The sequence below is a fragment of the Heptranchias perlo genome, chromosome 28 (genome assembly GCF_035084215.1).
Source record: "Heptranchias perlo isolate sHepPer1 chromosome 28, sHepPer1.hap1, whole genome shotgun sequence".
NCBI classification, from domain to species: domain Eukaryota; kingdom Metazoa; phylum Chordata; class Chondrichthyes; order Hexanchiformes; family Hexanchidae; genus Heptranchias; species Heptranchias perlo.
In genome coordinates, this window is record NC_090352.1 from 38,809,039 (window position 1) to 38,836,498 (window position 27,460).

Consider the following 27,460-nt stretch of genomic DNA (forward strand, 5'->3'; position numbering starts at 1 on the left):
TCAAAGAAATTTTTTTTTAAAAACACACCTTTTTTTTTAATGTCCTGATGATTTTATTCCAGGATTTGCTCACAGCAGCACACTGGAGATTAATCTTTAGTTCATGGAGACTCCCGGACAATCCTGGAGGGTTGGCAACCCATAGTACTGGGAGTGCTGAATTTACCTCATCACCAATCCCTTCAGGAGGGGAGTTTAAGAGAGAGAGAGAGAGAGAGAGAAGGCAGAGAGAGAGAGAGAAGGCAGAGAGAGAGAGAGAAGGCAGAGAGAGAGAGAGAAGGCAGAGAGAGAGAGAGAAGGCAGAGAGAGAAGGCAGAGAGAGAGAGAGAGAGAGAGAAGGCAGAGAGAGAGAGAGAGAGAGAAGGAAGGCAGAGAGAGAGAAGGCAGAGCCATCCTGAGTGTAAAGGGACTGCTGGGAGATCTGAAAACTGAGCTTTGGCCGTGTCTCTGTGTGTGACTCATTCTGAGAGACACAGACACAGAGAGAGAGAGAGAGAGACACACACACTGACACAGAGAGACAGAGAGAGAGAGAGAGAGACACTCACACAGAGAGACAGAGAGAGAGAGAGACACTCACACAGAGAGACAGAGAGAGAGAGAGAGAGAGAGAGAGACACTCACACAGAGAGACAGAGAGAGAGAGACACACACACTCACAGAGAGAGAGAGAGAGAGAGACACACACACACTCACACAGAGAGACACACACACTCACACAGAGAGAGAGAGAGAGAGAGACACACACACTCACACAGAGAGAGAGAGACACATACACTCACACAGAGAGAGAGAGAGAGACACACACACTCACACAGAGACACACAGAGAGAGAGACACAGACACAGAGAGAGAGAGACACACAGACACACTTACAGAGACACAGAGAGAGAGAGACACACACACTCACACAGAGAGAGAGAGAGAGAGACACACACACACTCACACAGAGACACAGAGAGAGAGACACACACACACTTACAGAGACACAGAGAGAGAGAGACACACACACTCACACAGAGAGACAGAGAGAGAGACACACACACACTCACACAGAGAGACAGAGACACACACTCACAGAGAGACAGAGAGAGAGACACACACACACTCACACAGAGAGACAGAGAGAGAGAGAGAGAGAGACACACACACTCACAGAGACACAGAGAGACAGAGAGAGAGACACACACACACTCACACAGAGAGACAGAGACACACACACACTCACAGAGACACAGAGAGAGAGAGAGACACACACACTTACAGAGACAAACAGACAGACAGACAGAGAGAGAGACACACACACTTTCAGAGAGACAGAGAGAGACACACACACTCACACAGAGAGACAGAGAGAGACACACACACACTCACACAGAGAGACAGAGAGAGACACACACACTCACACAGAGAGAGAGAGAGAGACACACACACTCACACAGAGAGAGAGAGAGAGACACACACACTCACACAGAGAGACAGAGAGAGAGACACACACACTCACACAGAGAGAGAGAGAGAGAGAGACACACACACTCACACAGAGAGACAGAGAGAGAGACACACACTCACACAGAGAGACAGAGAGAGACACACACACTCACACAGAGAGACAGAGAGAGAGAGACACACTCACACAGAGAGACAGAGAGAGACACACACACACTCACACAGAGAGACAGAGAGAGACACACACACTCACACAGAGAGACAGAGAGAGAGAGACACACTCACACAGAGAGACAGAGAGAGAGACACACACTCACACAGAGAGACAGAGAGAGACACAACACGGAGAGAGGGAGAGCAGTGATACTGGGAGAGAGGGAGGGTGGGTGTTGTTACTGCGGTCGATACTCGATGACTCTGTAGTTTGGAATCGGCTCCGCTCGAAAGGATTTCACTTCCTGAGAAGCAGCTGGGACCGGTTTGGGCCAGTGCTGTGGGGTGAGCTCAGCCTGCAGCTCCGAGAACACCCGAGTCAGCACTTGTTTTCCCATCAAAATGTTTTCCTGTTTTCCTTCCCCTTTTTATAATGAGATATCACAGTGAAGATGTTTTCCTCACTCCCCCTCAATGTGCTGACGCCAGCAATCTCCCTATTGGGCAGAGTGCACACGAGCAGTGTGCTGATTACTAATGGAACGCAAGGAGCTTGGTCTGTTAACTCTCTCCCGTCCAGCCCATGGGAGGATGGATCCAGATCCAAGCAAATCGTTCACACGCACCTATTAGAGACACTGTATCATGTCCAGGCATAGATTGTTGTCCCATAGTATCGAGTCCCATTGGACCAAACCCCTTCCCATTGTACACAATCCCAATGGACCAAACCCCTTCCCATTCCCTCCCATTGTACACAATCCCAATGGACCAAACCCCTTCCCATTCCCTCCCATTGTACACAATCCCAATGGACCAAACCCCTTCCCATTCCCTCCCATTGTACACAATCCCAATGGACCAAACCCCTTCCCATTCGCTCCCATTGTACACAATCCCAATGGACCAAACCCCTTCCCATTCCCTCCCATTGTACACAATCCCAATGGACCAAACCCCTTCCCATTCCCTCCCATTGTACACAATCCCAATGGACCAAACCCCTTCCCATTCCCTCCCATTGTACACAATCCCAATGGACCAAACCCCTTCCCATTCGCTCCCATTGTACACAATCCCAATGGACCAAACCCCTTCCCATTCGCTCCCATTGTACACAATCCCAATGGACCAAACCCCTTCCCATTCCCTCCCATTGTACACAATCCCAATGGACCAAACCCCTTCCCATTCCCTCCCATTGTACACAATCCAAATGGACCAAACCCCTTCCCATTCGCTCCCATTGTACACAATCCCACCCCAGAGCAGCGTCCGGTTCCTCCTGCTGGTATATTAGTGCGTCTGCACGTGTGCTGGATGTTGCTCAGCTCTGATAGGTGAATCTCCTGCTAACACTCACAGCCTTAAACCCACACACAGACTGGCCACTGGGAACTGGCCAGGACCCAAGGAATTCTCAGCACTTTCAGGGGAGGGGGAAATTGGGGGGAAATAATTGGAAGCTAAGAGTAAGACGGGGGTGAGGAAAACGTTTTCACCCATAAGGTGATGGGCTAGCATCAGGACCAGCCCGATGGGCTGATTGGCCTCATTCTAAACTCATTGATTCTTTAGGAGTTGTGGAGTTAGTTATGCAAGAAGGACATTGAAGTGGGCAGTGCCAATAGGGCAAAGGAGGCAATTAGATGGGTTTCTGGAGAGAGAAGGGATTAGGGCTAGGGTGGGGGTTGAGGGGTACAAAGGAGAGGTGGGGGTTGAGGGGTATAATGGGGATTGAGGGGTTCGATTGGGAGTTGGGGATTCGATGGGGATTGAGGGGTTCGATGGGGATTGAGGGGTTCGATGGGGAGTTGGGGATTGAGGGGTTTGATGAGGGTTGAGGGTTTGATGGGGAGTTGGGGGCTGAGGAGTTCGATGGGGGGTTCGATGGGGGGGGTTGAGGGGTTCGATGGGGAGTTGGGGGTTGAGGGGTTCGATGGGGGGGTTGAGGGGTTCGATGGGGAGTTGGGGGTTGAGGGGTTCGATGGGGAGTTGGGGGTTGAGGGGTTCGATGGGGAGTTGGAGGTTGAGGGGTTCGATGGGGAGTTGGGGGTTGAGGGGTTCGATGGGGAGTTGGGGGTTGAGGGGTTCGATGGGGAGTTGGGGTTGAGGGGTTCGATGGGGAGTTGGGGGTTGAGGGGTTCGATGGGGAGTTGGAGGTTGAGGGGTTCGATGGGGAGTTGGGGGTTGAGGGGTTCGATGGGGAGTTGGAGGTTGAGGGGTTCGATGGGGGGGTTTGAGGGGTTCGATGGGGAGTTGGGGGTTGAGGGGTTCGATGGGGGGTTGAGGGGTTCGATGGGGAGTTGGGGGTTGAGGGGTTCGATGGGGAGTTGGGGGTTGAGGGGTTCGATGGGGAGTTGGGGGTTGAGGGGTTCGATGGGGAGTTGGGGGTTGAGGGGTTCGATGGGGGGTTGAGGATGGGAAGGAAAGGGACATACCCGATGGGTCTTCCCTTGTTCCAGAACCTCTCTGATTCCGTTCTGCTTGGGCTGATAATAACTGTTGTTTCTCGGCGTTCTGCAGATTTCCGTCTGTGCTACGATATCTCTGGGGCTTTGCGGGATCGGTGCTGGATTTACTTTGCTGCACTCTGCACTCTTGCTCTTGTAACGCACTCTCTCTTTTTCTTTCTCTCTTTCCCCCCTTCCCTTTTTGCTGCTCCTTTTGTCTCCCCCCTCCCTTGGTGCTGCCGCTCTCCCCTTTGCCAATGACCGTTGCAGTTATGGAGACTGGTAAGGACAACTGGTTGTGAGGGGGGTTTAATTGGGTTTGTGTCAGGAATGCGGGATATCTGGTGTAATTGTCTGAACGAGTGTGTTGGTATATCCAGCACCCAGTGTGGAACTGGATCGCGGAGGCTGGATGTTGCAGGCCGCGTCCCTGGGCTGTACTGAGTTCGCTGTTCTCCACCAGGGCAGTGCTGGGGAACTGATAATTGGCCTCAGTGCCTCAGGGCTAGAGAGGGGGTGAAAAATCAGGCCGAGTTCCTGCTCCTGATCGCTATCTAGTACCCCAACCCTCCCGTACCCAGAGACTGGCTACGATGCTCCTGACCGGGGTCAGCCAATGAAATACTTTTGAAGTGTAGTCACTGTTGTAATGTAGGAAATACAGCAGTCAAATAGTGCACAGCAAGATCCCACAAACAACAACGTGATAAATGACCAGATAATCTGTTTTAGGGGTGTTGACTGAGGGATAAATATTGGCCCCAGGGAGAACTCCCCTGCTCTTCTTCGAATTTGTGGCTGTGGGGTCTTTTACATCCACCTGAGAGGGCAGACGGGGCCTCTGTTTAACGTCTCACCTGAAAGACGGCACCTCCAACAGTGCAGCACTCCCTCAGTACTGTACTGGAGCGTTAGCCTGGATTATGGGCTCGAGTCTCTAGAGTGGGACTCGAACCCACGACCTTCTGACTCAGAGGCGAGGGTGCAGCCTCGATTATGTGCTGTAGACTGTGGAGATGCCCCCTGTGGTGGAATAGTCAGCTCTCGCTGTCTGGGCGAGACAAGGCAGCCAATGCTTTTAGGGGATTAATCGAGTTCGTCCTGGTGTTTTAATGTAATGTGTATCCTGGGATAATGGGGGAAAATCACTTTGGGAAGTCACTGAGGAGGGACGTGTGTAGACGGGCCAGCTGGTATCCGTCTCCGTCCCTCCCTCCCCCACCCCGTTCTGGCGTCTGATTCCCAGTCTCTCTCTCTTTTTCCAGTCAGTCTCTACTCCTCCATCTTTGGCATCCTGCAGCTGCTCTGTTTGATGACAGCCCCTGTGATTGGTTACATCATGGACTGGAAATTGAAGGATTGCGATGACGGGCGAGGTGATGCGGAGGAGAGGGAACTGGCGGCCGGAGAAAAGTAAGTGGGGGGAGGGGGACGGAGGGGAAATCCAGAGCCTTGCGATGTTTCTGAGAAGGCGTGAAGGGCAACCCAGCCCATCAGTAACCAAAGAGTATCGAGTGTACACGGGGCAAATGGAGGATATTGAGGGAAGCAAGTGGAGCAATTATTGGGTCTGTGAGTGGGCAGGGGTTGAGTTATGGGTTGGCGAGTGGGCGGGGGTTGAGGTATGGGTTGGCGAGTGGGCGGGGTTGAGGTATGGGTTGGTGAGTGGGCAGAGGGTTGGGGTATGGGTTGGTGAGTGGGCAGAGGGTTCGGGTATGGGTTGGTGAGTGGGCAGAGGGTTCGGGTATGGGTTGGTGAGTGGGCGGGGGTTGGGGTATGGGTTGGTGAGTGGGCGGGGGTTGGGGTATGGGTTGGTGAGTGGGCCGAGGGTTGGGGTATTGGTTGGCGAGTGGGCAGGGGTTGGGGTCTGGGTTGGTGAGTGGGCAGAGGGTTGGGGTATGGGTTGGTGAGTGGGCAGAGGGTTGGGGTATGAGTTGGTGAGTGGGCCGTGGGTTGGGGTATGGGTTGGTGAGTGGGCGGGGTTGGGGTATGGGTTGGTGAGTGGGCGGGGTTGGGGTATGGGTTGGTGAGTGGGCAGGGTTGGGGTCTGGGTTGGTGAGTGGGCAGAATGTTGGGGTATGAGTTGGTGAGTGGGCGGGGTTGGGGTATGGGTTGGTGAGTGGGCGGGGGGTTGGGGTCTGGGTTGGTGAGTGGGCGGGGGGTTGGGGTCTGGGTTGGTGAGTGGGCAGAATGTTGGGGTATGGGTTGGTGAGTGGGCGGGAGTTGGGGTATGGGTTGGTGAGTGGGCGGGGGGTTGGGGTCTGGGTTGGTGAGTGGGTGGGGGGTTGGGGTCTGGGTTGGTGAGTGGGCGGGGGGTTGGGGTCTGGGTTGGTGAGTGGGCAGAATGTTGGGGTATGAGTTGGTGAGTGGGCGGGGTTGGGGTATGGGTTGGTGAGTGGGCGGGGGGTTGGGGTCTGGGTTGGTGAGTGGGCAGAATGTTGGGGTATGGGTTGGTGAGTGGGCGGGAGTTGGGGTATGGGTTGGTGAGTGGGCGGGGGGTTGGGGTCTGGGTTGGTGAGTGGGCGGGGGGTTGGGGTATGGGTTGGCGAGTGGGCAGAATGTTGGGGTATGGGTTGGTGAGTGGGCGGGAGTTGGGGTATGGGTTGGTGAGTGGGCGGGGGGTTGGGGTATGAGTTGGCGAGTGGGCCGTGGGTTGGGGTATGAGTTGGCGAGTGGGCGGGGGTTGGGGTATGGGTTGGCGATGTGGGCAGTGGGTTGGGGTATGAGTTGGCGAGTGGGCGGGGGTTGGGGTATGAGTTGGCGAGTGGGCTGTGGGTTGGGGTATGAGTTGGCGAGTGGGCAGTGGGTTGGGGTATGGGTTGGTGAGTGGGCAGTGGGTTGGGGTATGAGTTGGCGAGTGGGCGGGGGTTGGGGTATGGGTTGGTGAGTGGGTGGGGGGTTGGGGTATGAGTTGGCGAGTGGGCGGGGGTTGGGGTATGGGTTGGTGAGTGGGCGGGGGGTTGGGGTATGAGTTGGCGAGTGGGCGGGGGTTGGGGTATGGGTTGGCGAGTGGGCGGAGGTTGGGGTATGAGTTGGCGAGTGGGCCGTGGGTTGGGGTATGAGTTGGCGAGTGGGCGGGGGTTGGAGTATGGGTTGGCGAGTGGGTCAAGGGTTGGGGTATGGGTTGGTGAGTGGGTGGGGGTTGGGGTATGGGTTGGCGAGTGGGCGGGGGTTGGGGTATGAGTTGGCGAGTGGGTCAAGGGTTGGGGTATGGGTTGGTGAGTGGGTGGGGGTTGGGGTATGGGTTGGCGAGTGGGCGGGGGTTGGGGTATGGGTTGGCGAGTGGGTCAAGGGTTGGGGTATGGGTTGGCGAGTGGGTGGGGGTTGGGGTATGGGTTGGCGAGTGGGTCAAGGGTTGGGGTATGGGTTGGCGAGTGGGTCAAGGGTTGGGGTATGGGTTGGCGAGTGGGTCAAGGGTTGGGGTATGAGTTGGTGAGTGGGCGGGAGTTGGGGTATGGGTTGGTGAGTGGGTGGGGGTTGGGGTATGGGTTGGTGAGTGGGCCGTGGGTTGGGGTATGAGTTGGCGAGTGGGTCAAGGGTTGGGGTATGGGTTGGCGAGTGGGTCAAGGGTTGGGGTATGGGTTGGCGAGTGGGTCAAGGGTTGGGGTATGGGTTGGTGAGTGGGCCGTGGGTTGGGGTATGAGTTGGCGAGTGGGTCAAGGGTTGGGGTATGAGTTGGTGAGTGGGCGGGAGTTGGGGTATGGGTTGGTGAGTGGGTGGGGGTTGGGGTATGGGTTGGTGAGTGGGCCGTGGGTTGGGGTATGAGTTGGCGAGTGGGTCAAGGGTTGGGGTATGGGTTGGCGAGTGGGTCAAGGGTTGGGGTATGGGTTGGCGAGTGGGTCAAGGGTTGGGGTATGGGTTGGTGAGTGGGCCGTGGGTTGGGGTATGAGTTGGCGAGTGGGTCAAGGGTTGGGGTATGGGTTGGCGAGTGGGCGGGGGTTGGGGTATGGGTTGGTGAGTGGGTCAAGGGTTGGGGTATGAGTTGGCGAGTGGGTGGGGGTTGGGGTATGGGTTGGCGAGTGGGTCAAGGGTTGGGGTATGAGTTGGCGAGTGGGTGGGGGTTGGGGTATGGGTTGGCGAGTGGGTCAAGGGTTGGGGTATGGGTTGGCGAGTGGGTCAAGGGTTGGGGTATGGGTTGGCGAGTGGGTCAAGGGTTGGGGTATGGGTTGGCGAGTGGGTCAAGGGTTGGGGTATGGGTTGGCGAGTGGGTCAAGGGTTGGGGTATGAGTTGGCGAGTGGGTCAAGGGTTGGGGTATGGGTTGGCGAGTGGGTCAAGGGTTGGGGTATGGGTTGGCGAGTGGGTCAAGGGTTGGGGTATGGGTTGGCGAGTGGGTCAAGGGTTGGGGTATGGGTTGGCGAGTGGGTCAAGGGTTGGGGTATGGGTTGGCGAGTGGGTCAAGGGTTGGGGTATGGGTTGGCGAGTGGGTCAAGGGTTGGGGTATGGGTTGGCGAGTGGGTCAAGGGTTGGGGTATGGGTTGGTGAGTGGGCCGTGGGTTGGGGTATGGGTTGGTGAGTGGACCTTCCCACAGTGAGCTTTCTGTGCACAGTCCCTCGTTCTATCAGCGTTTGATTCCTTGTTCTGTTTGTTTCAGGCCCAGTAACAAGAAAAGGGACCGAAAGATTCAGAAAATCACCAATGCCACCCGAGCCTTCGTCTTTACCAACATCCTCCTGGTGGGATTCGGGGTCACCTGCCTCATCCCCAACCTCCCGCTCCAGGTACCAACACCAGTGGGGCCGAGTCTGGGGAATGGTCCATTTTCAACGCCCCCCCCCCCCCACAACCCCTCCAGTGTGCGATGGCTCTTGTTGATGAACAGTCACTACGACTCCTCACCCAAAGGGCCCCTTCTTCGTGTGTGCCTCTGGAGGGAGGTGACGGAAGAGTTTCCCTCTAGATGAGAAGCTTTTTCTTCTATCTGGTGCGAGGGAGTCGGCTCGGTCACTTTCCTCCCTGTCCACTCATCCCTCGATTCCCTGGCCCTCACTCCCTGGCCCTCACTGACTCTTTCCTTTTGAGGTTTCTTTCCAGTCTCGGCCGGGGCTCACTGGGCCTCTCTCTCGCCTCGGAGTCAGAAGGTCGTGGGTTCAGAGTCCCCACTCCAGAGACTTCAGCACGTGATCCAGGCCGACTCTCCCAGTGCAGCACTGAGGGAGTGCTACCCTGTCGGAGGGGCCGTCTTTTGGATGAGGCGTTAAACCGAGGCCCCATCTGCCCCCTCAGCTGGACGTAAGACCATAAGCAATAGGAGCAGGAGTAGGCCATTCGGCCCCTCGAGCCTGCTCCGCCATTCAATCAGATCATGGCTGATCTTCAACCTCAACTCCACTTTCCCGCCCGATCCCCATATCCCTTGATTCCCCTCGAGTCCAAAAATCCATCGATCTCAGCCTTGAATATATTCAATGACTCAGCATCCACAGCCCTCTGGGGTAGAGAATTCCAAAGATTCACAACCCTCTGAGTGAAGAAATTCCTCCTCATCTCAGTCCTAAATGGCCGACCCCTTATCCTGAGACTATGCCCCCTGGTTCTAGATTCTCCAGCCAGGGGAAACAGCCTCTCAGCATCTACCCTGTCAAACCCTCTAAGGTTGTTATACGATATCACTGCTCATTCTTCTGAACTCCAGGGAACACAGGCCCGTTCTACTCATAAAACATCCCACGGCCACTATTTTTGAAGAGCGGGGGGAGTTCTCCCCGGTGTCCTGGGGCCAATATTTATCCCGCAGCCAGCGTCACCAAAAAACAGATGATCTGGTCGTTTATCACGTTGCTGTTTGTGGGATCTTGCTGTGCGCAAATTGGCTGCCTACATTACATCCGTGCCCACACTTCAGAAAGCACTTCATTGGCTGTAAAGAGCTTCGGGACGTCCTGAGGTGGTGAAAGGCGCTGTAGAAGTTCGGGGGGGACCTTTTTGTGAGGGGGGCTGTGAGCCCTTTGACCCCGGGACGGGAGTTTGGCCCTTTTATCCTCTGCTGCCACCTGCCGACAAGTTTTCACATTACAGCCACTCCAGGTACCGTCGGTCGGCTGGACTCCGGGACGTGGACCATCTCTCAGCCTTTTTTTGTTTCCTCACCGGTTCTCTCCCGCGCCCCCACCCCCCGGGGGAGGGCCCCCCCAATGCTCACCCACATGGCGGTTCTACATTTGTAGGCGGGGTACTGAAGGAGTGTTGAAGCAGCAAGCACAAGAAGAAAGAGCTTGCTTTTCTATCGCACCGTTCATGACCTCAGGATGTCCCAAGGTGGTTTACGGTTAATTGGTATTTTTGAAGTGTAGTCAGTGTTGTAATGTAGGAGACTTGCCAGCCAATTGGCACACAGCAAGATCCCACAAACAGCAGTGAGATAATGATCAGAATTTCTGTTTTTTAGTGATGTTGATTGAGTGATAAATATTGGCCCCAGGACACTGGGGAGAACTCCCCCCTGCTCTTCTTCGAATAGTGGCCGTGGGATCTTTTACATCCACCTGAGAGGGGCAGACGGGGCCTCAGTTTAAACGTCTCATCCGAAAGACGGCACCTCTGACAGTGCAGCACTCCCTCAGTACTGGCACTGGGAGCGTCGGCCTGGATTATGGGCTCAAGTCTCTGGAGTGGGGACTTGAACTCATGACCTTCTGATGGAGGTGAGAGTGAGGCCCACTGAGCCCCGGTCATTCATCTCATCGCTGTTTGTGGGATCTTGCTGTGCGCAAATTGGCTGCCGTGTTTCCTACATTACAACAGTGACGTGATGTTAATGTAAGTCTTTCTTTTATATGATAATAGGGTCACCCCTTCCCCATTCATTTTCTGCTGTAATATAATCGAAGGAGGAGCATTTTCGCCCATCACCATTGGAGACCCTCACTGTGACCACAGAAGGTCCCCTTGCCCCCTCCTATTTCGCCCCATTTCCCCCCCCTCCCCATTCCCATTCGCCCTCTAACCCCCACCCACCCGATGGCACTGGTTTCACTGGGCTGCTCTGTATAAACACTTCCATCCTCGCACTCCCCCCCCGATCAGCCCCCCTTATCTGGGGGAGTGACCCCAGTCACTCAGTGACGTGAGTGTGAGTGTGAGTGTGAGTGTGAGTGTGAGTGTGTGAGTGTGAGTGTGTGAGTGTGAGTGTGAGTGTGTGAGTGTGAGTGTGTGAGTGTGAGTGTGAGTGTGAGTGTGAGAGTGTGAGTGTGTTTGTGAGTGTGAGTGTGTTTGTGAGTGTGAGTGTGAGTGTGAGTGTGAGTGTGAGTGTGAGTGTGAGTGTGAGTGTGAGTGTGAGTGTGAGTGTGTGTGTGAGTGTGAGTGTTCGAGGCAAGGTCAGTGGGAGACCCGGGCCCTGCAGGGAGCTAATTGATAAATTCAGACCCCCCTGACTCTCTCTCATTCTTTGCAGATTCTCTCCTTCATTCTCCACACGATTGTCCGGGGTTTCATCCACTCGGCCGTGGGTGGACTTTACGCTGCAGTGTAAGTAGGAAATCTTCACCGAGCTTCTCTAGTTAAATATTAACCGCCCAGGAATCAGGCGGGTGATCTCCGCCGTGCGGACCCCGCGCCCACCCTGATCGCTGTGCGGACCCCGCGCCCGCCCTGATCGCTGTGCGGACCCCGCGCCCGCCCTGATCGCCGCCGTGCGGACCCCGCGCCCGCCCTGATCGCCGCCGTGCGGACCCCGCGCCCGCCCTGATCGCCGCCGTGCGGACCCCGCGCCCGCCCTGATCGCCGCCGTGCGGACCCCGCGCCCGCCCTGATCGCCGCCGTGCGGACCCCGCGCCCGCCCTGATCGCCGCCGTGCGGACCCCGCGCCCGCCCTGATCGCCGCCGTGCGGACCCCGCGCCCGCCCTGATCGCCGCCGTGCGGACCCCGCGCCCGCCCTGATCGCCGCCGTGCGGACCCCGCGCCCGCCCTGATCGCCGCCGTGCGGACCCCGCGCCCGCCTGGAATGAATTCCTCTGTCCCCCATCTCTCCGGGGGAGGGGCAGGGTAGCGGTACTGTTAAGTAACAGGGAGTTCAGGGTTCATATGCTAATACGGCACAGCAAGATTTAAAGCCGTAACTGTCGAGGCCGAAGATTATTCGCTGACGAGACCGTCCATCACCTTCAGTGCCTGGTTTCTGATTGGTTGGTTGTTTTTCTCACCATTGCAGATATCCCTCCTCCCAGTTTGGCAGTTTGACGGGAATGCAGTCGCTCGTCAGCGCTCTGTTCGCACTGCTCCAGCAACCCCTCTTCCTGGCGATGATGGGACCACTCGAAGGCGATCCTCTCTGGGTAAGATACAGAGTAAAGCTCCCTCTACACTGTCCCATCAAACACTCCCAGGGCAGGTACAGGGTTAGATACAGAGTAAAGCTCCCTCTACACTGTCCCATCAAACACTCCCAGGGCAGGTACAGGGTTAGATACAGAGTAAAGCTCCCTCTACACTGTCCCATCAAACACTCCCAGGGCAGGTACAGGGTTAGATACAGAGTAAAGCTCCCTCTACACTGTCCCATCAAACACTCCCAGGGCAGGTACAGCACGGGTTAGAACCCCTTGATTAGATTCCAGCCACATGATAGAACGATAATGGAGTTGTTGACTAATCACAGCAATCATAAGAACATCAGAAATAGGAGCAGGAGTAGGCCACTCAGCCCCTCGAGCCTGCTCCGCCATTCAATCAGATCATGGTTGATCTTCGACCTCAACTCCACTTTCAATACTATCAATTAGTTTACAACAGACCCAGACGTGGAGCAGCTTTAGAAACCATGAGTCTAAAGTCACTTGCTCCTCCCGAGCCTGGTACATTAACCACGTCATGAGGGGTATGGTAGCATAGTGGTTATGTTACTGGACTAGTAATCCAGAGGCCTGGACAAAAATCCAGAGTCATGAGTTCAAATCCCGCCACGGCAGCTGGTGAATTTAAATTCAATTAATTAATTAAATTCAATTAATTAAATAAAAAATCTGGAATTAAAATACTAGTATCAGTAATGATGGCCATGAAACAACCGTATTGTCATAAAAACCCATCTGGTTCACTAATGTCCTTTAGGGAAGGAAGCCTGCCGTCCTTACCCGGTCTGGCCTATATGTGACTCCAGACCCACAGCAATGTGGTTGATTCTTAATCGCCCTCTGAAATGGCCTAGCAAGCCACTCAGTTGTAAAATCTCGCTAAAAAAAGTCATAATAAGAATAAAACCGGACGGACCACCCGGCATCGGACCGCTAGGCACCGGACACGACAACGGCAAAACACCAAGCCCAGTCGACCCTGCAAGGTCCTCCTTACTATCATCTGGGGACTTGTGCCAAAATTGGGAGAGCTGTCCCACAGACTAGTCAAGCAACAGCCTGACATAGCCATACTCACAGAATCATACCTTTCAGCCAACGTCCCAGACTCTTCCATCACCATCCCTGGGTATGTCCTGTCCCACCGGCAGGACAGACCCACCAGAGGTGGCGGTACAGTGATATACAGTCAGGAGGGAGTGGCCCTGGGAGTCCTCAACATTGACTCTGGACCCCATGAAATCTCATGGCATCAGGTCAAACATGGGCAAGGAAACCTCCTGCTGATTACCACCGACCGTCCTCCCTCAGCTGATGAATCAGTCCTCCTCCATGTTGAGCACCACTTGGAGGAAGCACTGAGGGTAGCAAGGGCACAAAATGTACTCTGGGTGGGGGACTTCAATGTCCATCACCAAGAGTGGCTCGGTAGCACCACTACTGACCGAGCTGGCTGAGTCCTGAAGGACATAGCTGCTAGACTGGGCCTGCGGCAGGTGGTGAGCAAACCAACACGAGGGAAAAACTTACTTGACCTCGTCCTCACCAATCTACCTGTCGCAAATGCATCTGTCCATGACAGTATTGGTAGGAGTGACCACCGCACAGTCCTCGTGGAGATGAAGTCCCGTCTTCACACTGAGGACACCATCCAACGTGTTGTGTGGCACTACCACCGTGCTAAATGGGATAGATTCAGAACGGATCGAGCAGCTCAAAATTGGGCATCCATGAGGCGCTGTGGGCCATCAGCAGCAGCAGAATTGTATTCCAGCACAATCTGTAACCTCATGGCCCGGCATATTCCTCACTCTACCATTACCAACAAGCCAGGGGATCAACCCTGGTTCAATGAGGAGTGTAGAAGAGCATGCCAGGAGCAGCACCAGGCGTACCTAAAAATGAGGTGCCAACCTGGTGAAGCTACAACTCAGGACTACATGCATGCTAAACAGCGGAAGCAACATGCTATAGACAGAGCTAAGCGATTCCACAACCAACGGATCAGATCAAAGCTCTGCAGTCCTGCCACATCCAGTCGTGAATGGTGGTGGACAATTAAACAACTAACGGGAGGAGGAGGCTCTGCAAACATCCCCATCCTCAATGATGGCAGAGTCCAGCACGTGAGTGCAAAAGACAAGGCTGAAGCATTTGCAACCATCTTCAGCCAGAAGTGCCGAGTGGATGATCTATCTCAGCCTCCTCCCGATATCCCCACCATCACAGAAGCCAGTCTTCAGCCAATTCGATTCACTCCACGTGATATCAAGAAACGGCTGAGTGCACTGGATACAGCAAAGGCTATGGGCCCCGACAACATACCAGCTGTAGTGCTGAAGACTTGTGCTCCAGAACTAGCTGCGCCTCTAGCCAAGCTGTTCCAGTACAGCTACAACACTGGCATCTACCCGACAATGTGGAAAATTGCCCGGGTATGTCCTGTCCACAAAAAGCAGAACAAATCCAATCTGGCCAATTACCGCCCCATCAGTCTACTCTCAATCATCAGCAAAGTGATGGAAGGTGTCGTCGACAGTGCTATCAAGCGGCACTTACTCACCAATAACCTGCTCGCCGATGCTCAGTTTGGGTTCCGCCAGGACCACTCGGCTCCAGACCTCATTACAGCCTTGGTCCAAACATGGACAAAAGAGCTGAATTCCAGAGGTGAGATGAGAGTGACTGCCCTTGACATCAAGGCAGCATTTGACCGAGTGTGGCACCAAGGAGCCCTAGTAAAATTGAAGTCAATGGGAATCAGGGGGAAAACTCTCGAGTGGCTGGAGTCATACCGAGCACAAAGGAAGATGGTAGTGGTTGTTGGAGGCCAATCATCTAAGCCCCAGGACATTGCTGCAGGAGTTCCTCAGGGCAGTGTCCTGGCCCAACCATCTTCAGCTGCTTCATCAATGACCTTCCCTCCATCAGAAGGTCAGAAATGGGGATGTTCGCTGATGATTGCACAGTGTTCAGTTCCATTCGCAACCCCTCAAATAATGAAGCAGTCCGAGCCCGCATGCAGCAAGACCTGGACAACATCCAGGCTTGGGCTGATAAGTGGCAAGTAACATTCGAGCCAGACAAGTGCCAGGCAATGACCATCTCCAACAAGAGAGTGTCTAACCACCTCCCCATGACATTCAACGGCATTACCATCGCCGAATCCCCCACCATCAACATCCTGAGGGTCACCATTGACCAGAAACTTAACTGGACCAGCCATATAAATACTGTGGCTACAAGAGCAGGTCAGAGGCTGGGTATTCTGTGGCGAGTGACTCACCTCCTGACTCCCCACAGCCTTTCCACCATCTACAAGGCACAAGTCAGGAGTGTGATGGAATACTCTCCACTTGCCTGGATGAGTGCAGCTCCAACAACACTCAAGAAGCTCAACACCATCCAGGACAAAGCAGCCCGCTTGATTGACACCCCATCCACCACCCTAAACATTCACTCCCTTCACCACCAGCGCACTGTGGCTGCAGTGTGTACCATCCACAGGATGCACTGCAGCAACTCGCCAAGGCTTCTTTGACAGCACCTCCCAAACCCGCGACCTCTACCACCTAGAAGGACAAGAGCAGCAGGTACATGGGAACAACACCACCTGCACGTTCCCCTCCAAGTCACACACCATCCCGACTTGGAAATATATCACCGTTCCTTCATCGTCGCTGGGTCAAAATCCTGGAACCTTCACCACACGGACTGCAGCGGTTCAAGAAGGCGGCTCACCACCACCTTCTCAAGGGCAATTAGGGATGGGCAATAAATGCCGGCCTCGCCAGCGACGCCCACATCCCATGAACGAATAAAAAAAACACTGTCCCATCAAACACTCCCAGGGCAGGTACAGCATGGGTTAGATACAGAGTAAAGCTCCCTCTACACTGTCCCATCAAACGCTGCCACATCTTTTGTCTGATTATGCTCCTGTGAAGTGCTGTGGGAGGGTTTCCCTGTGTTAAAGGCACTGTATAAATGCGAGGAGTTGTTGTTTATTATGTCTCCTTCTGTTTCCCCCCCCCCAGGTGAACATTGGTTTGTTGGGTGTGAGTATGCTGGGGTTCTGCCTCCCTGCCTACCTGCTCTACTACAGGCACCAGCTGCAGAAGCAGAGGGACCAGCGAGCTGAAGATGCCAAACTCTTCATGAAAATCAATGGCAGTTCGAAACACGAGGCCTTTGTGTAGGCCGAGGGCTTCCTTCACCGAGACCGAGACAGGACTCTTTCGGCCAACTCCCACGCTCCACGCTCGCTCCATCAACAGACTCCTCAGCAGCTTCCAGCCAGTGCTTGGGGCACATCTCTGGGATCCGACATCTTTAGTATCATCGATTTTAATAAACGTTATTTATGGGGGGGGATTGGGGGAATAATTTATCGAGCCGTCCCCCATTAAATTATTGTCGAGGTCGCAGCAGCTGGTGGTGTGATGCCTGCAGGCGCCGTTGTTTAGTGGGAGGCCCTCGCTCCTCAGATTGTCCGTTCAGGGCCTGCTGCTTAGTGTCCAGGGCGAGCTCCCTCTTTATTATCCTCTCCCCCTCTCTCTCTCTCTCTCTCTCCGCTACCTGGGGGAGCGAGGAGACAAAGGCCGAGTCTGAGACCATAGGTTTCCCACGACCCCCGGCTTTTACCCCCCACAAGCTGGAAGGGGGCAAAAAGGGGGAATCCTGAAAACCCTTGGTGGAAATCTGGTCTCCTGCATTCCAGGGTAACTGAACAACTGGCTACCCCCATGTCCTGTTACTCTTGCCCCCAGTGCCCCCCCCCCCAACACCCCCCCTATCCCCCCTCCGAGAAAATTTCATACTTGCGGCAGAAAGATACATGGCGGGAGAGTTGTGACCAAGTATAAAATTTTGGGCTGGGGGGAGCCCGGGCCATTCTGGGACTCAGAGCAAAGGGGAGAGGGGGACATAATCTGTGCTGAAATATTTTGGGGGTGAAGTTGGGGGGGGGGGGTGGTCCTGGCCCTTTTATTTCCCCCCCCCCCCTACCCTTGGATGGGACGCTGGCTGGGAGCTGTGTGACCCCAGTATCTAAACTTTAACCCCAGGGAGAATGGGGCCCTGTCGTTCCCAAGTTGCGTCACCAGAGGGCACAAGAGCACACCTAGCTCACCGCTACCCTCTGGTGGTGGACTTTGTAACTGGACCGGACCGAGCGCCCGAATCTGTGGAGATCTTGGGGGTGAATGAGCCTCAGTCCAGCTTCTATCTTTAACTTGGGGACCGTTAGCCGCTGTTCCGTTCTCTCTAGGGGATCACCGGCATTATAGCTTTACAAGTGTTTGTCGATTTTTTTTTTTTGCTTCCGTAAATCATCTGAAGCAAATCGAGATTCTCATCTCCCCTCCCCTCCCCTCCCCTGCCCCCCCCCCTTCTCCTGAAGGTGCTGACTCTCGCTAGGAGGACGGTTCTCAGGGTCCAGACTGCCCTCCGAGGCCTAGTGTGAGTCCCGGACGCTTGGGTGTCGGCAGGCTGTTTGACTGTGGAGGGCATCGCGGCCATGACAGATCCCGTCCTCCAGCAGTGAGCAATAACGTCGGTCGACTCCCGATCGTGGGGCGGGGGGGCGGCGAGATCTGAGCCTGGGGGAAGAAACATTTCAAAAAATGCATTAAAAACTGTAAGAAAACATTTTTAGTACACGAATCAGTCGATACTGCTCCCTCCTACTCAAGTATTAGGACCAGGGACCTTATGTTAAAGGGGCAGTGCCCCTGTATTAAAGGAGCAGTGTTGCTGTAATAAAAAATCAGTGGTGCTGTATTAAAGGGTGGCTTTACTTCAATTATAGGGGCAGGGTCTTCTTGGGACATTTTGGTCTGGTTCATTTCAGGGAGGACCCCAGTCTAAAACACCCATTGTATCTTTGCACAGTGTGAATTTCACAATCACTTTTAGTCACACCAGACACAGATCAGGAATACAGTCAGACCATGGCTGGCCCCGACCTGAACTGGCCCCTACCTGAACTGGCCCCTACCTGAACTGGCCTGTGCACACTCGCATGGGACTGGTCCAGACCAGACTCTCACTGGACCAGACCAGACCAGACTGGACTTTCACTGGACCAGACCAGACTGGACAGGCAAATGTTGCCCTAAGTGCATCAAAGAAAACACTTCATTCATTTCAACACCGCAGTAATATCAGTGTACACTGTGCTGTGTACACACCGGCCCAGGCTGTATATGAATATGAACCCCCTCCAAGGCCAGAGGTGCAGTGCCCAAAACTGACCACAGTATCTCCGGATGGGTTTTGACCACAGCTCTGTACAAGTGAAGCATTTTTAAATTCCAGCCCCCTTGAGATAAAGGCCAACATTTCATTGGCCCTTTTGATTGTTTTTTGTGCCTGTCGACTAGCTCAGAGCGATTTGTGTAAATGGACCCCTAAATCTCTCTGCTCCTCCGCAGTTCCTCGTCTCTCACCATTTAGAAAATACCCCGATCTATCTTTCTTGGATCCAAAGTGGGTGACCTCACACTTGCCCGTGCTGAACTCCATCTGGCACAGTTTTGCCCACTCACTTAATCTGTCTGTACCTTCCTAACTTCCAGCTCCAGTCCACACAACTTACTGTACCTCCTTACTCAGTGTCGTGGGCAAACTATGATGTATAACTCTCTATCCCTTCTTCACGTCATCAATATACACGGTGAAAAGCAATGGCCCCAGTATAGGTCCCTGGGGGACACCACTTGTCACATTTTGCCAATCATAGAACGAACCCTTTATCCCCACTCTCACTCTCACACTTGTCCAGATGTTCAGTCACTCTGTCCCTGAGCATAGATTCCAGTCACTTTCCCACAACTGATGTCTATAGTTTCCTGGTTTTCCTTTCTTCCCTTCTTAAATAATCCAATCCAATTCCTGAATCTAGAAAGTTTGGAGAATTATGACTAACACATCTCCAATTTCCCCATCTGTTTCTCAATATTCTGGGTTGGAAACCATCAGGTCCTGGAAACTTGTCTGTTTTAAGTCCCATTACTTTCTCCATTCCCATTTTCTTATTTATTTATCTATTATTTCTCCCCTTGTACTGCTGGTATTTTGTCCTCTTTCTCCACTGTGAAAACGGATCAGTATTCATTTAACAAGTCTGCCATTTCATTATTTTTCCATGATAGTATTCCCTTCATTAAAGGGGCAGTGTGCTGTGTTAAAGGGGAGGTTTCCCTCCATTAAAGGGGCAGTGTGCTGTGTTAAAGGGGAGGTTTCCCTCCATTAAAGGGGCAGTGTGCTGTGTTAAAGGGGAGGTTTCCCTCCATTAAAGGGGCAGTGTGCTGTGTTAAAGGGGAGGTTTCCCTCCATCAAAGGGGGCAGTGTGCTGTGTTAAAGGGGCAGTGGGGGAGGGACACATAATTAAACTGTTAGCATTTATAGGGTTAAAAAGTATCTAGACGAAGGATTGAGGCTAACACTGCAGGCCAGTGGGGGTGGGTGGGAGAGGGATTTGTGTAGAAAGCTTGTAATAAATCCAGTATTTGTACACACGGGTGCTAGACAATAACTGACTGTTCAAACTGGGTCAGACACGGCCCTGTAAACGAGACCTCTGACCCTCACCATCAAAGGGAGGGGGAGGCGGAGGGAGTGGGGAGGTTTCCCTCCATCAAAGGGGGCAGTGTGCCGTGTTAAAGGGGAGGTTTCCCTCCATCAAAGGGGGCAGTGTGCCGTGTTAAAGGGGAGGTTCCCCTCCATCAAAGGGGGGCAGCGTGTCGTGTTAAAGGGGAGGCTCCCCTCCATCAAAGGGGGGCAGTGTGCCGTGTTAAAGGGGAGGTTCCCCTCCGTCAAAGTGGGCAGTGTGCCGTGTTAAAGGGGAGGTTCCCCCCTCCATCAAAGGGACTGTTTTTCTTTCTCGTGACTTTGGCCGGGATCGCTGCACGGGTCTGGCATTTCGAAGGGGACTGAGTGGCCAAGTTTATTAAAGGTGAGGTCCCACAGCCCCTCCCACCCCTCACACACCGCACACCGCGAGCAATAGCAATAAAAGCTTTAGTTTCCCGCTGAGCGCGGAGCATGTGATCGCGAGACGCCCAACTGTCGGCCTTGCCGTCTGCATGCTCAGAGCGTCTAGTCCCGAGTGGCTACGGGTGACCACACTCCGTGGAGACCTCACCAGGGAGCTCACTATCACAGAACCTTTAGAAGATATTAAAATCCTCCTACTTTTAAAAAAAAATTCTCTTCATCGTCTCACCTGAAACTCTCTCACACAGAAAACATCCTAATATCTCAACCATCTGAGAATTGATTTCTCTGGTTTCTAGGTCATTAGCCTGTTTTATATACTATATATATATATATATATATGGATTATCCTCCATACTCTATATTTCACTGTTCATTTTTATCAGATTGATGTATCTCCTCAGATGATCCGTTCTGTATTAATAAATTTTAAAAAAACACTAACTGTTTCTCTTCAATCCTCTCTCACTTCTGGTTAATCGAACATTTCCAGGCAAGGTGATCAGATGACAGTAACTACTTGCATTTATATAGCACCTTTAACGTAGTAAAGGAGCAGCGATCGAACGGGCCAGTAACCCCACACCCGAGGATACAGACAAAGGTGATGCTAAAATTAACATCTTTCTTTTTACGCAGCGAGTTGTTCTGATCTGGAATGCGCTGCCTGAAATGGCGGTGGAAGCAGATTCAATAATAACTTTCAAAAGGGAATTGGATAAATACTTGAAAGGGGGAAAATTTTGTAGGGCTTTGGGGAAAGAGCAGGGGAGTGGGACTAATCGGATAGATCTTTCAAAGAGCCGGCACAGGCCCGATGGACTGAATGGCCTCCTCCTGTGATGCAAGACTCTATGATTCTACCTGCACTTGCCTGAGGAGTGGGATCCTGAGCAGAATGAGGAGGGGCCTTTGCATTCGCTGGCGTTTGCGCCCATCCCCCACACCTCCCACACTTTGACTAACACGCCATCGTCTCCAGACTTTGCAAACAGCAGCGTCCAGACGCGCACAAACTGCAGACGATGTATTGGCCCTGGTGGGGGGAGTTCGGAACAAAGGGGAAGCCGGGCCGTTCAGGGGTGACGTCAGGAAGCGATTCTTCAGACAGAGGGGAGTGGAAATCTGGAACTCTCTCCCCCCAAATCGCTGAGGTGTCACTTAATCACACACTGCGGGAGAAAGCACAGTGCAAGGAGTAGTCGTCACTCCTATACAAAGGGATTAGGAACATAGGAACAGGAGGAGGCCATTCAGCCCCTCGAGCCTGTTTCGCCATCCAATTAGATCAGGGCTGATCTGTATCTAAACTCCATTGACCCGCCTTTGATCCACATCCCTCGATACCCCTTACCCAACAAAAATCTATCGATCTCAGTATGGAAAGTTGCAATTGATCCCCAGCATTCACAGGTTCAACAATTTAATTGCTGCAGCACACACCCCAAAGGCAAGGGCTGAATCAGAGGGAACAAGACCATACTGCTAACATCAGCAGGGTGAGAGGGGTCAGTGCCCTCAACCGAGAGACAACATGAAAGGCACTCACTACACTTCCACTCATAGTTATACCCAGCACTGACTGTGTGTGTAACAGGACTGAGTGTCCCAGCACTGACTGTGTGTGTAACAGGACTGAGTGTCCCAGCACTGACTGTGTGTATAACAGGACTGAGTGTCCCAGCACTGACTGTGTGTATAACAGGACTGAGTGTCCCAGCACTGACTGTGTGTATAACAGGACTGAGTGTCCCAGCACTGACTGTATGTATAACAGGACTGAGTGTCCCAGCACTGACTGTGTATAACAGGACTGAGTGTCCCAGCACTGAGTGAGTGTATAACAGGACTGAGTGTCCCAGCACTGACTGTGTGTATAACAGGACTGAGTGTCCCAGCACTGACTGTGTGTGTAACAGGACTGAGTGTCCCAGCACTGACTGTGTGTATAACAGGACTGAGTGTCCCAGCACTGACTGTGTGTGTAACAGGACTGAGTGTCCCAGCACTGACTGTGTGTATAACAGGACTGAGTGTCCCAGCACTGACTGTGTGTATAACAGGACTGAGTGTCCCAGCACTGACTGTGTGTATAACAGGACTGAGTGTCCCAGCACTGACTGTGTGTATAACAGGACTGAGTGTCCCAGCACTGACTGTGTGTATAACAGGACTGAGTGTCCCAGCACTGACTGTGTGCATAACAGGACTGAGTGTCCCAGCACTGACTGTGTGTATAACAGGACTGAGTGTCCCAGCACTGAGTGAGTGTATAACAGGACTGAGTGTCCCAGCACTGACTGTGTGTATAACAGGACTGAGTGTCCCAGCACTGAGTGAGTGTATAACAGGACTGAGTGTCCCAGCACTGAGTGAGTGTATAACAGGACTGAGAGTCCCAGCACTGACTGTGTGTATAACAGGACTGAGTGTCCCAGCACTGAGTGAGTGTATAACAGGACTGAGTGTCTCAGCACTGACTGTGTGTATAACAGGACTGAATGTCCCAGCACTGACTGTGTGTATAACAGGACTGAGTGTCCCAGCACTGACTGTGTGTGTGTAACAGGACTGAGTGTCCCAGCACTGACTGTGTGTATAACAGGACTGAGTGTCCCAGCACTGACTGTGTGTATAACAGGACTGAGTGTCCCAGCACTGAGTGAGTGTATAACAGGACTGAGTGTCCCAGCACTGACTGTATGTATAACAGGACTGAGTGTCCCAGCACTGACTGTGTATAACAGGACTGAGTGTCCCAGCACTGAGTGAGTGTATAACAGGACTGAGTGTCCCAGCACTGACTGTGTGCATAACAGGACTGAGTGTCCCAGCACTGACTGTGTGTATAACAGGACTGAGTGTCCCAGCACTGACAGTGTGTATAACAGGACTGAGTGTCCCAGCACTGACCGTGTGTATAACAGGACTGAGTGTCCGAGCACTGACTGTGTGTATAACAGGAATAGTGGTGTCCTCAAGGATACGTCCGTAAGTGGATTCGATCAGCTGGAAGTTGCTGTTCGATGTACTGGTAGAGGGACTTTTAACACGCTGCACTCTCACTATTTTAATCTTTTAACATAAACAGGTTAACATCTGTTAAAATAACAACAGTGGCGTGTCTTATCACTGCAATGAGGTCATCTCTCCAACAGTGAGAGCCGGCCTGTTTGGAATTGATTGATTTGGAATTGAGATCTTTGGTCAATTTATCAAAGTAACGGGCCTGGGGCGCAGCGATCATGGACCCTGTGATGGGACGGCACTCTGTCCAAAAATAGCAGGAAAACTGCGAATGACCCAGCTCACCACCAGTGGGCAGAGGCTGGCCGCGAGTGCGTTTACACAAACCTTTATCACATCTCACAACATCCCGCAGAGCTTTGGTTACAATCAACTGTTGTTTGAACAGCCAGTGTGGTTACAAGGTAAAGATTCCATCAACAACATTGTGATAATGACCAGATAAATTTTTTTTGTGATCTTGGTTGAGGATTAAATATTGGCCCCAGGACACCGGGGAAACTCCCCTGCTCTTCTTCAAATAGTGGCCATGGAATCTTTTACATCCACCAGAGACAGCAGATGGGGCTTCAGTTTAACGTCTCATCTGAAAGACGGCACCTCCAACAGTGCAGCGCTCCCTCAGTACTGACCCTCCGACAGTGCAGCGCTCCCTCAGTACTGACCCTCCGACAGTGCAGCGCTCCCTCAGTACTGACCCTCCGACAGTGCAGCGCTCCCTCAGTACTGACCCTCCGACAGTGCAGCGCTCCCTCAGTACTGACCCTCCGACAGTGCAGCGCTCCCTCAGTACTGACCCTCCGACAGTGCAGCGCTCCCTCAGTACCGACCCTCCGACAGTGCGGCGCTCCCTCAGTACTGACCCTCCGACAGTGCAGCGCTCCCTCAGCACCGACCCTCCGACAGTGCGGCGCTCCCTCAGCACTGACCCTCCGATAGTGCAGCTCTCCCTCAGTACTGACCCTCCGACAGTGCGGCGCTCCCTCAGTACTGACCCTCCGACAGTGCAGCGCTCCCTCAGATAATGTTGGGAAATTACGACACTGGTCCCACAATTTCCCATCCACTAATTTTAACGTTATTCTTTACGATATAAGAAATGCGTGAGGATTTGGATCGTAACGTTTGCACCTGAACGAAATTGGCTGCCCTTTGTCATATTTTAGCTTTCTCTAGTATGTTGTCCAACTGACTACGCCTCATGTGTGACCCTAGATAGAGCCTCCCCGCCCCAAAATAACGTAACCTCTGACCCACGGTTAGCAATGTCATCACGAGATCTGCGCGTGTATCTCCAAACGTCTCCAGCCGTGCCTGGTACACACTTCCTGATTGGTTCCAGGTTAATCTGAGCAAAGTCAAAACAATATTCGACCCCCCGATCCACTTCAGCCTCAATACATTTCACACAACGCTCGGCCGTGGGTCGCTCTCTCGCCTCTGAGTCAGAAGGTCGTGGATTCAAGCCCCCACTCCAGAGACTTGAGCACAAAATCCAGGTCGACACTCCCAGTGCAGTACTGAGGGAGTGCTGCACTGTCGGAGGTGCCGTCTTTCGGATGAGACGTTAAACCGAGGCCCAGTCTGCCCCCTCAGGTGGACGTAAAAGATTCCACGGCCACTATTTCGAAGACGAGCAGGGGAGTTCTCTCCTGCTCAATTTTTATCACTTAACCAACATCACTAAAAACAGATGATCTGGTCATTATCACATTGCTGTTTGTGGGATCTCGCTGTGCACAAACTGGCTGCTGCGTTTCCTACATTACGACAGTGACTACACTTCAAAAATGACTTAATTGGCTGTAAAGCGCTTTGGGACATCCTCCTCTGCTCTGAGGAGAACAATCCCGACTTCTCCAGTCTCTCCACATAACTGAAGTCCCTCATCCCTGGAACCATTCTAGTAAATCTCCTCTGCACCCTCTCCAAGGCCTTGACGTCCTTCCTAAAGTGTGGTGCCCAGAATTGGACACAATACTCCAGCTGAGGCCTAACCAGTGATTTAGAAAGGTTTAGTATCCCGTTGTCAATCTATGTCTTTCATCTGCCGCTCCTGTGCGTTTCCTTATGCAGAGAGTAGGATGTATATTGTGAATCACTGTGGACAACTCAGGGTGATGAAAAGATTCTGATCTCAGAATTCAAACGGGTGGTTAGAAACCAGCTGAGTTGTCCCCATGTGAATGACTGTAAACTCTCAGTCACACTGTGACTCGGAAACATTCCACAGAGCATTGAAGCTGCTCCCAAACCCCCCCCGCCGAATCTCAGCAGGACAGCTCCCAATAAAAACATAAAGCAAAAAAATACTGCAGACGCTGGAAAACTCCAACAAAAACAGGAAATGCTGGAGACTTTCGGGAATTCAGTCGGAGAGGGGAGGAGGGGGGAGGAAAGGAGAGAGGGAAGGGGAGAAGAGGAGAGGGGAGGGGAGAAGAGGAGAGAGGGGAGGGAAGAAGAGGCGAGCAGAAGAGAGGAAAGCAGAGGAAAGGCGAGTTTACGATTGGGGTGCGAGCCAACAAAGCATTAACTTGTCAGCACTCTCGTATCTGAATCAGTAGGTCGTGGGTTCAAGTCCCACACCAGAGTCTTGAGCCCCATAACCCAGGCCTACACTCCCATGCAGTACTGAGGGAGTGCTGCACTGTCAGAGGTGCCGTCTTTTGGATGAGACATTAAATCAGGGTCGCCCTTTCTGGTGGACATAAAAGATCCCACGGCCACTATTGGAAGAAGAGCAGGGGGGAGTTCTCCCTGAAGTCCTGGCCAATATTTATCCCTCAATCAACACCACTAAAACAGGTTATCTGGTCATTATCACATTGCTGTTTGTGGGATCTTGCTGTGCGCAAATTGGCTGCTGCGTTTCCTACATTACAACAGTGACCACACTTCAAAAAGTACTTCATTGACTGTAAAGCACTCTGGGGCGTTCTGAGGTTGAAGAAGATGCTGTAGAAATGCACGTCTTTCTTTCTTTGTCTGTTCTCTCCCCCGACACTGAGTCTTTCCAACATTCTCTGGTTCTATTTCCATGAAGACATGAATGGTCCACACAGACGGGATGGTCCCCAGTTTGAGCCCTGGTCTGCGCTGAATTAGTTGCTCTCACTGGGAACAGAAGCTTTTTTGTGCCACAATTGGCCTCAGTGCCCCCGATTAGGGAGGGGGGCTGGGGGGAATCAGTTCGGGGTTCCATCTTCCTTATAGCGTGACCCAAGCTGGAAAGTGTGTGTTTGTGAAGGACGAGGGATAAGGGCAGGTTTGGATCTAACTGTGATGGACTCCATGGTTGAGCAGCCTGCTGCTAGTCACCTCCTGGGTTTGCAGATGAAGAATGGCTACTTGGGTGAGGCAGCGGAGGTAGGCCGCATCTCGGGGACTCACTAATCAGGGCCTTCAGGACAGGAGGGAGAGGGGAAAGAACTAGTGACCCACGGTGATGTTTTTTTAATGTAATATGCTTACATGGAATGTAAGAAACAGGCCATTCGGCCCAACAGGTCCTGCCCGGTGTTTATGCTCCACACGAGCCTCCTCCCTCCCTCCTTCATCTCACCCTATCAGTATATCCTTCTATTCCTTTCTCCCTCATGTGTTTATCCAGCTTCCCCTTAAATGCATCTACGCTGTTCGCCTCAGCCACTCCCTGTGGGAGCGAGTTTCCTCCCTCCTGAAGATATTCATGATTTGAGGAGTGGAGAGGGGGTGTGGCGTCACTGTGCTCAGCTGACTGATTAACCATCGTTCCCCAAACCCAATCCTTTCCCGTCTCTGTGACTTCCTGGATACCCAGAGCACAGGCAATTGTTGTGACCACGTGAAGCCAGGAGCTCGTCTAATTAACCTCCCCAGTCACAGCACAAGCAGCCAGGGAAGAAGATTTAATTTATATTGAACCGTGCTCCTTGCACTCAAAGTATAAGGTAGTTTTACAACAGTCCCACTGCAGTACAAGGATTCAAATCAAATCAAATTCCATGCCCATGCTTGGCACCGTGTGACAATGTTACAACAGCCTGATCATTGATTATTGGTTAAAAAAAAAACTTGTAAATATTAATTTCTTTTAAAATGTTACCGCAG

General features: G+C 52.8%; 1 protein-coding gene across 1 annotated transcript in view; it reads left to right on the forward strand.

The window, feature by feature from the left end:
* slc43a2a (solute carrier family 43 member 2a) overlaps nt 1-18,132 on the forward strand; it is a 32,286-nt gene extending 14,154 nt beyond the window's left edge. The window contains exons 8-12 of the mRNA XM_068008549.1: nt 5,321-5,468; nt 8,649-8,775; nt 11,448-11,521; nt 12,205-12,328; nt 16,384-18,132. Of these exons, the coding sequence (XP_067864650.1) occupies nt 5,321-5,468; nt 8,649-8,775; nt 11,448-11,521; nt 12,205-12,328; nt 16,384-16,545 (635 nt within the window). The 3' untranslated portion in view covers nt 16,546-18,132. The remainder of the gene's footprint in view (nt 1-5,320; nt 5,469-8,648; nt 8,776-11,447; nt 11,522-12,204; nt 12,329-16,383) is intronic.
* Nucleotides 18,133-27,460: the final 9,328 nt, after the last annotated feature.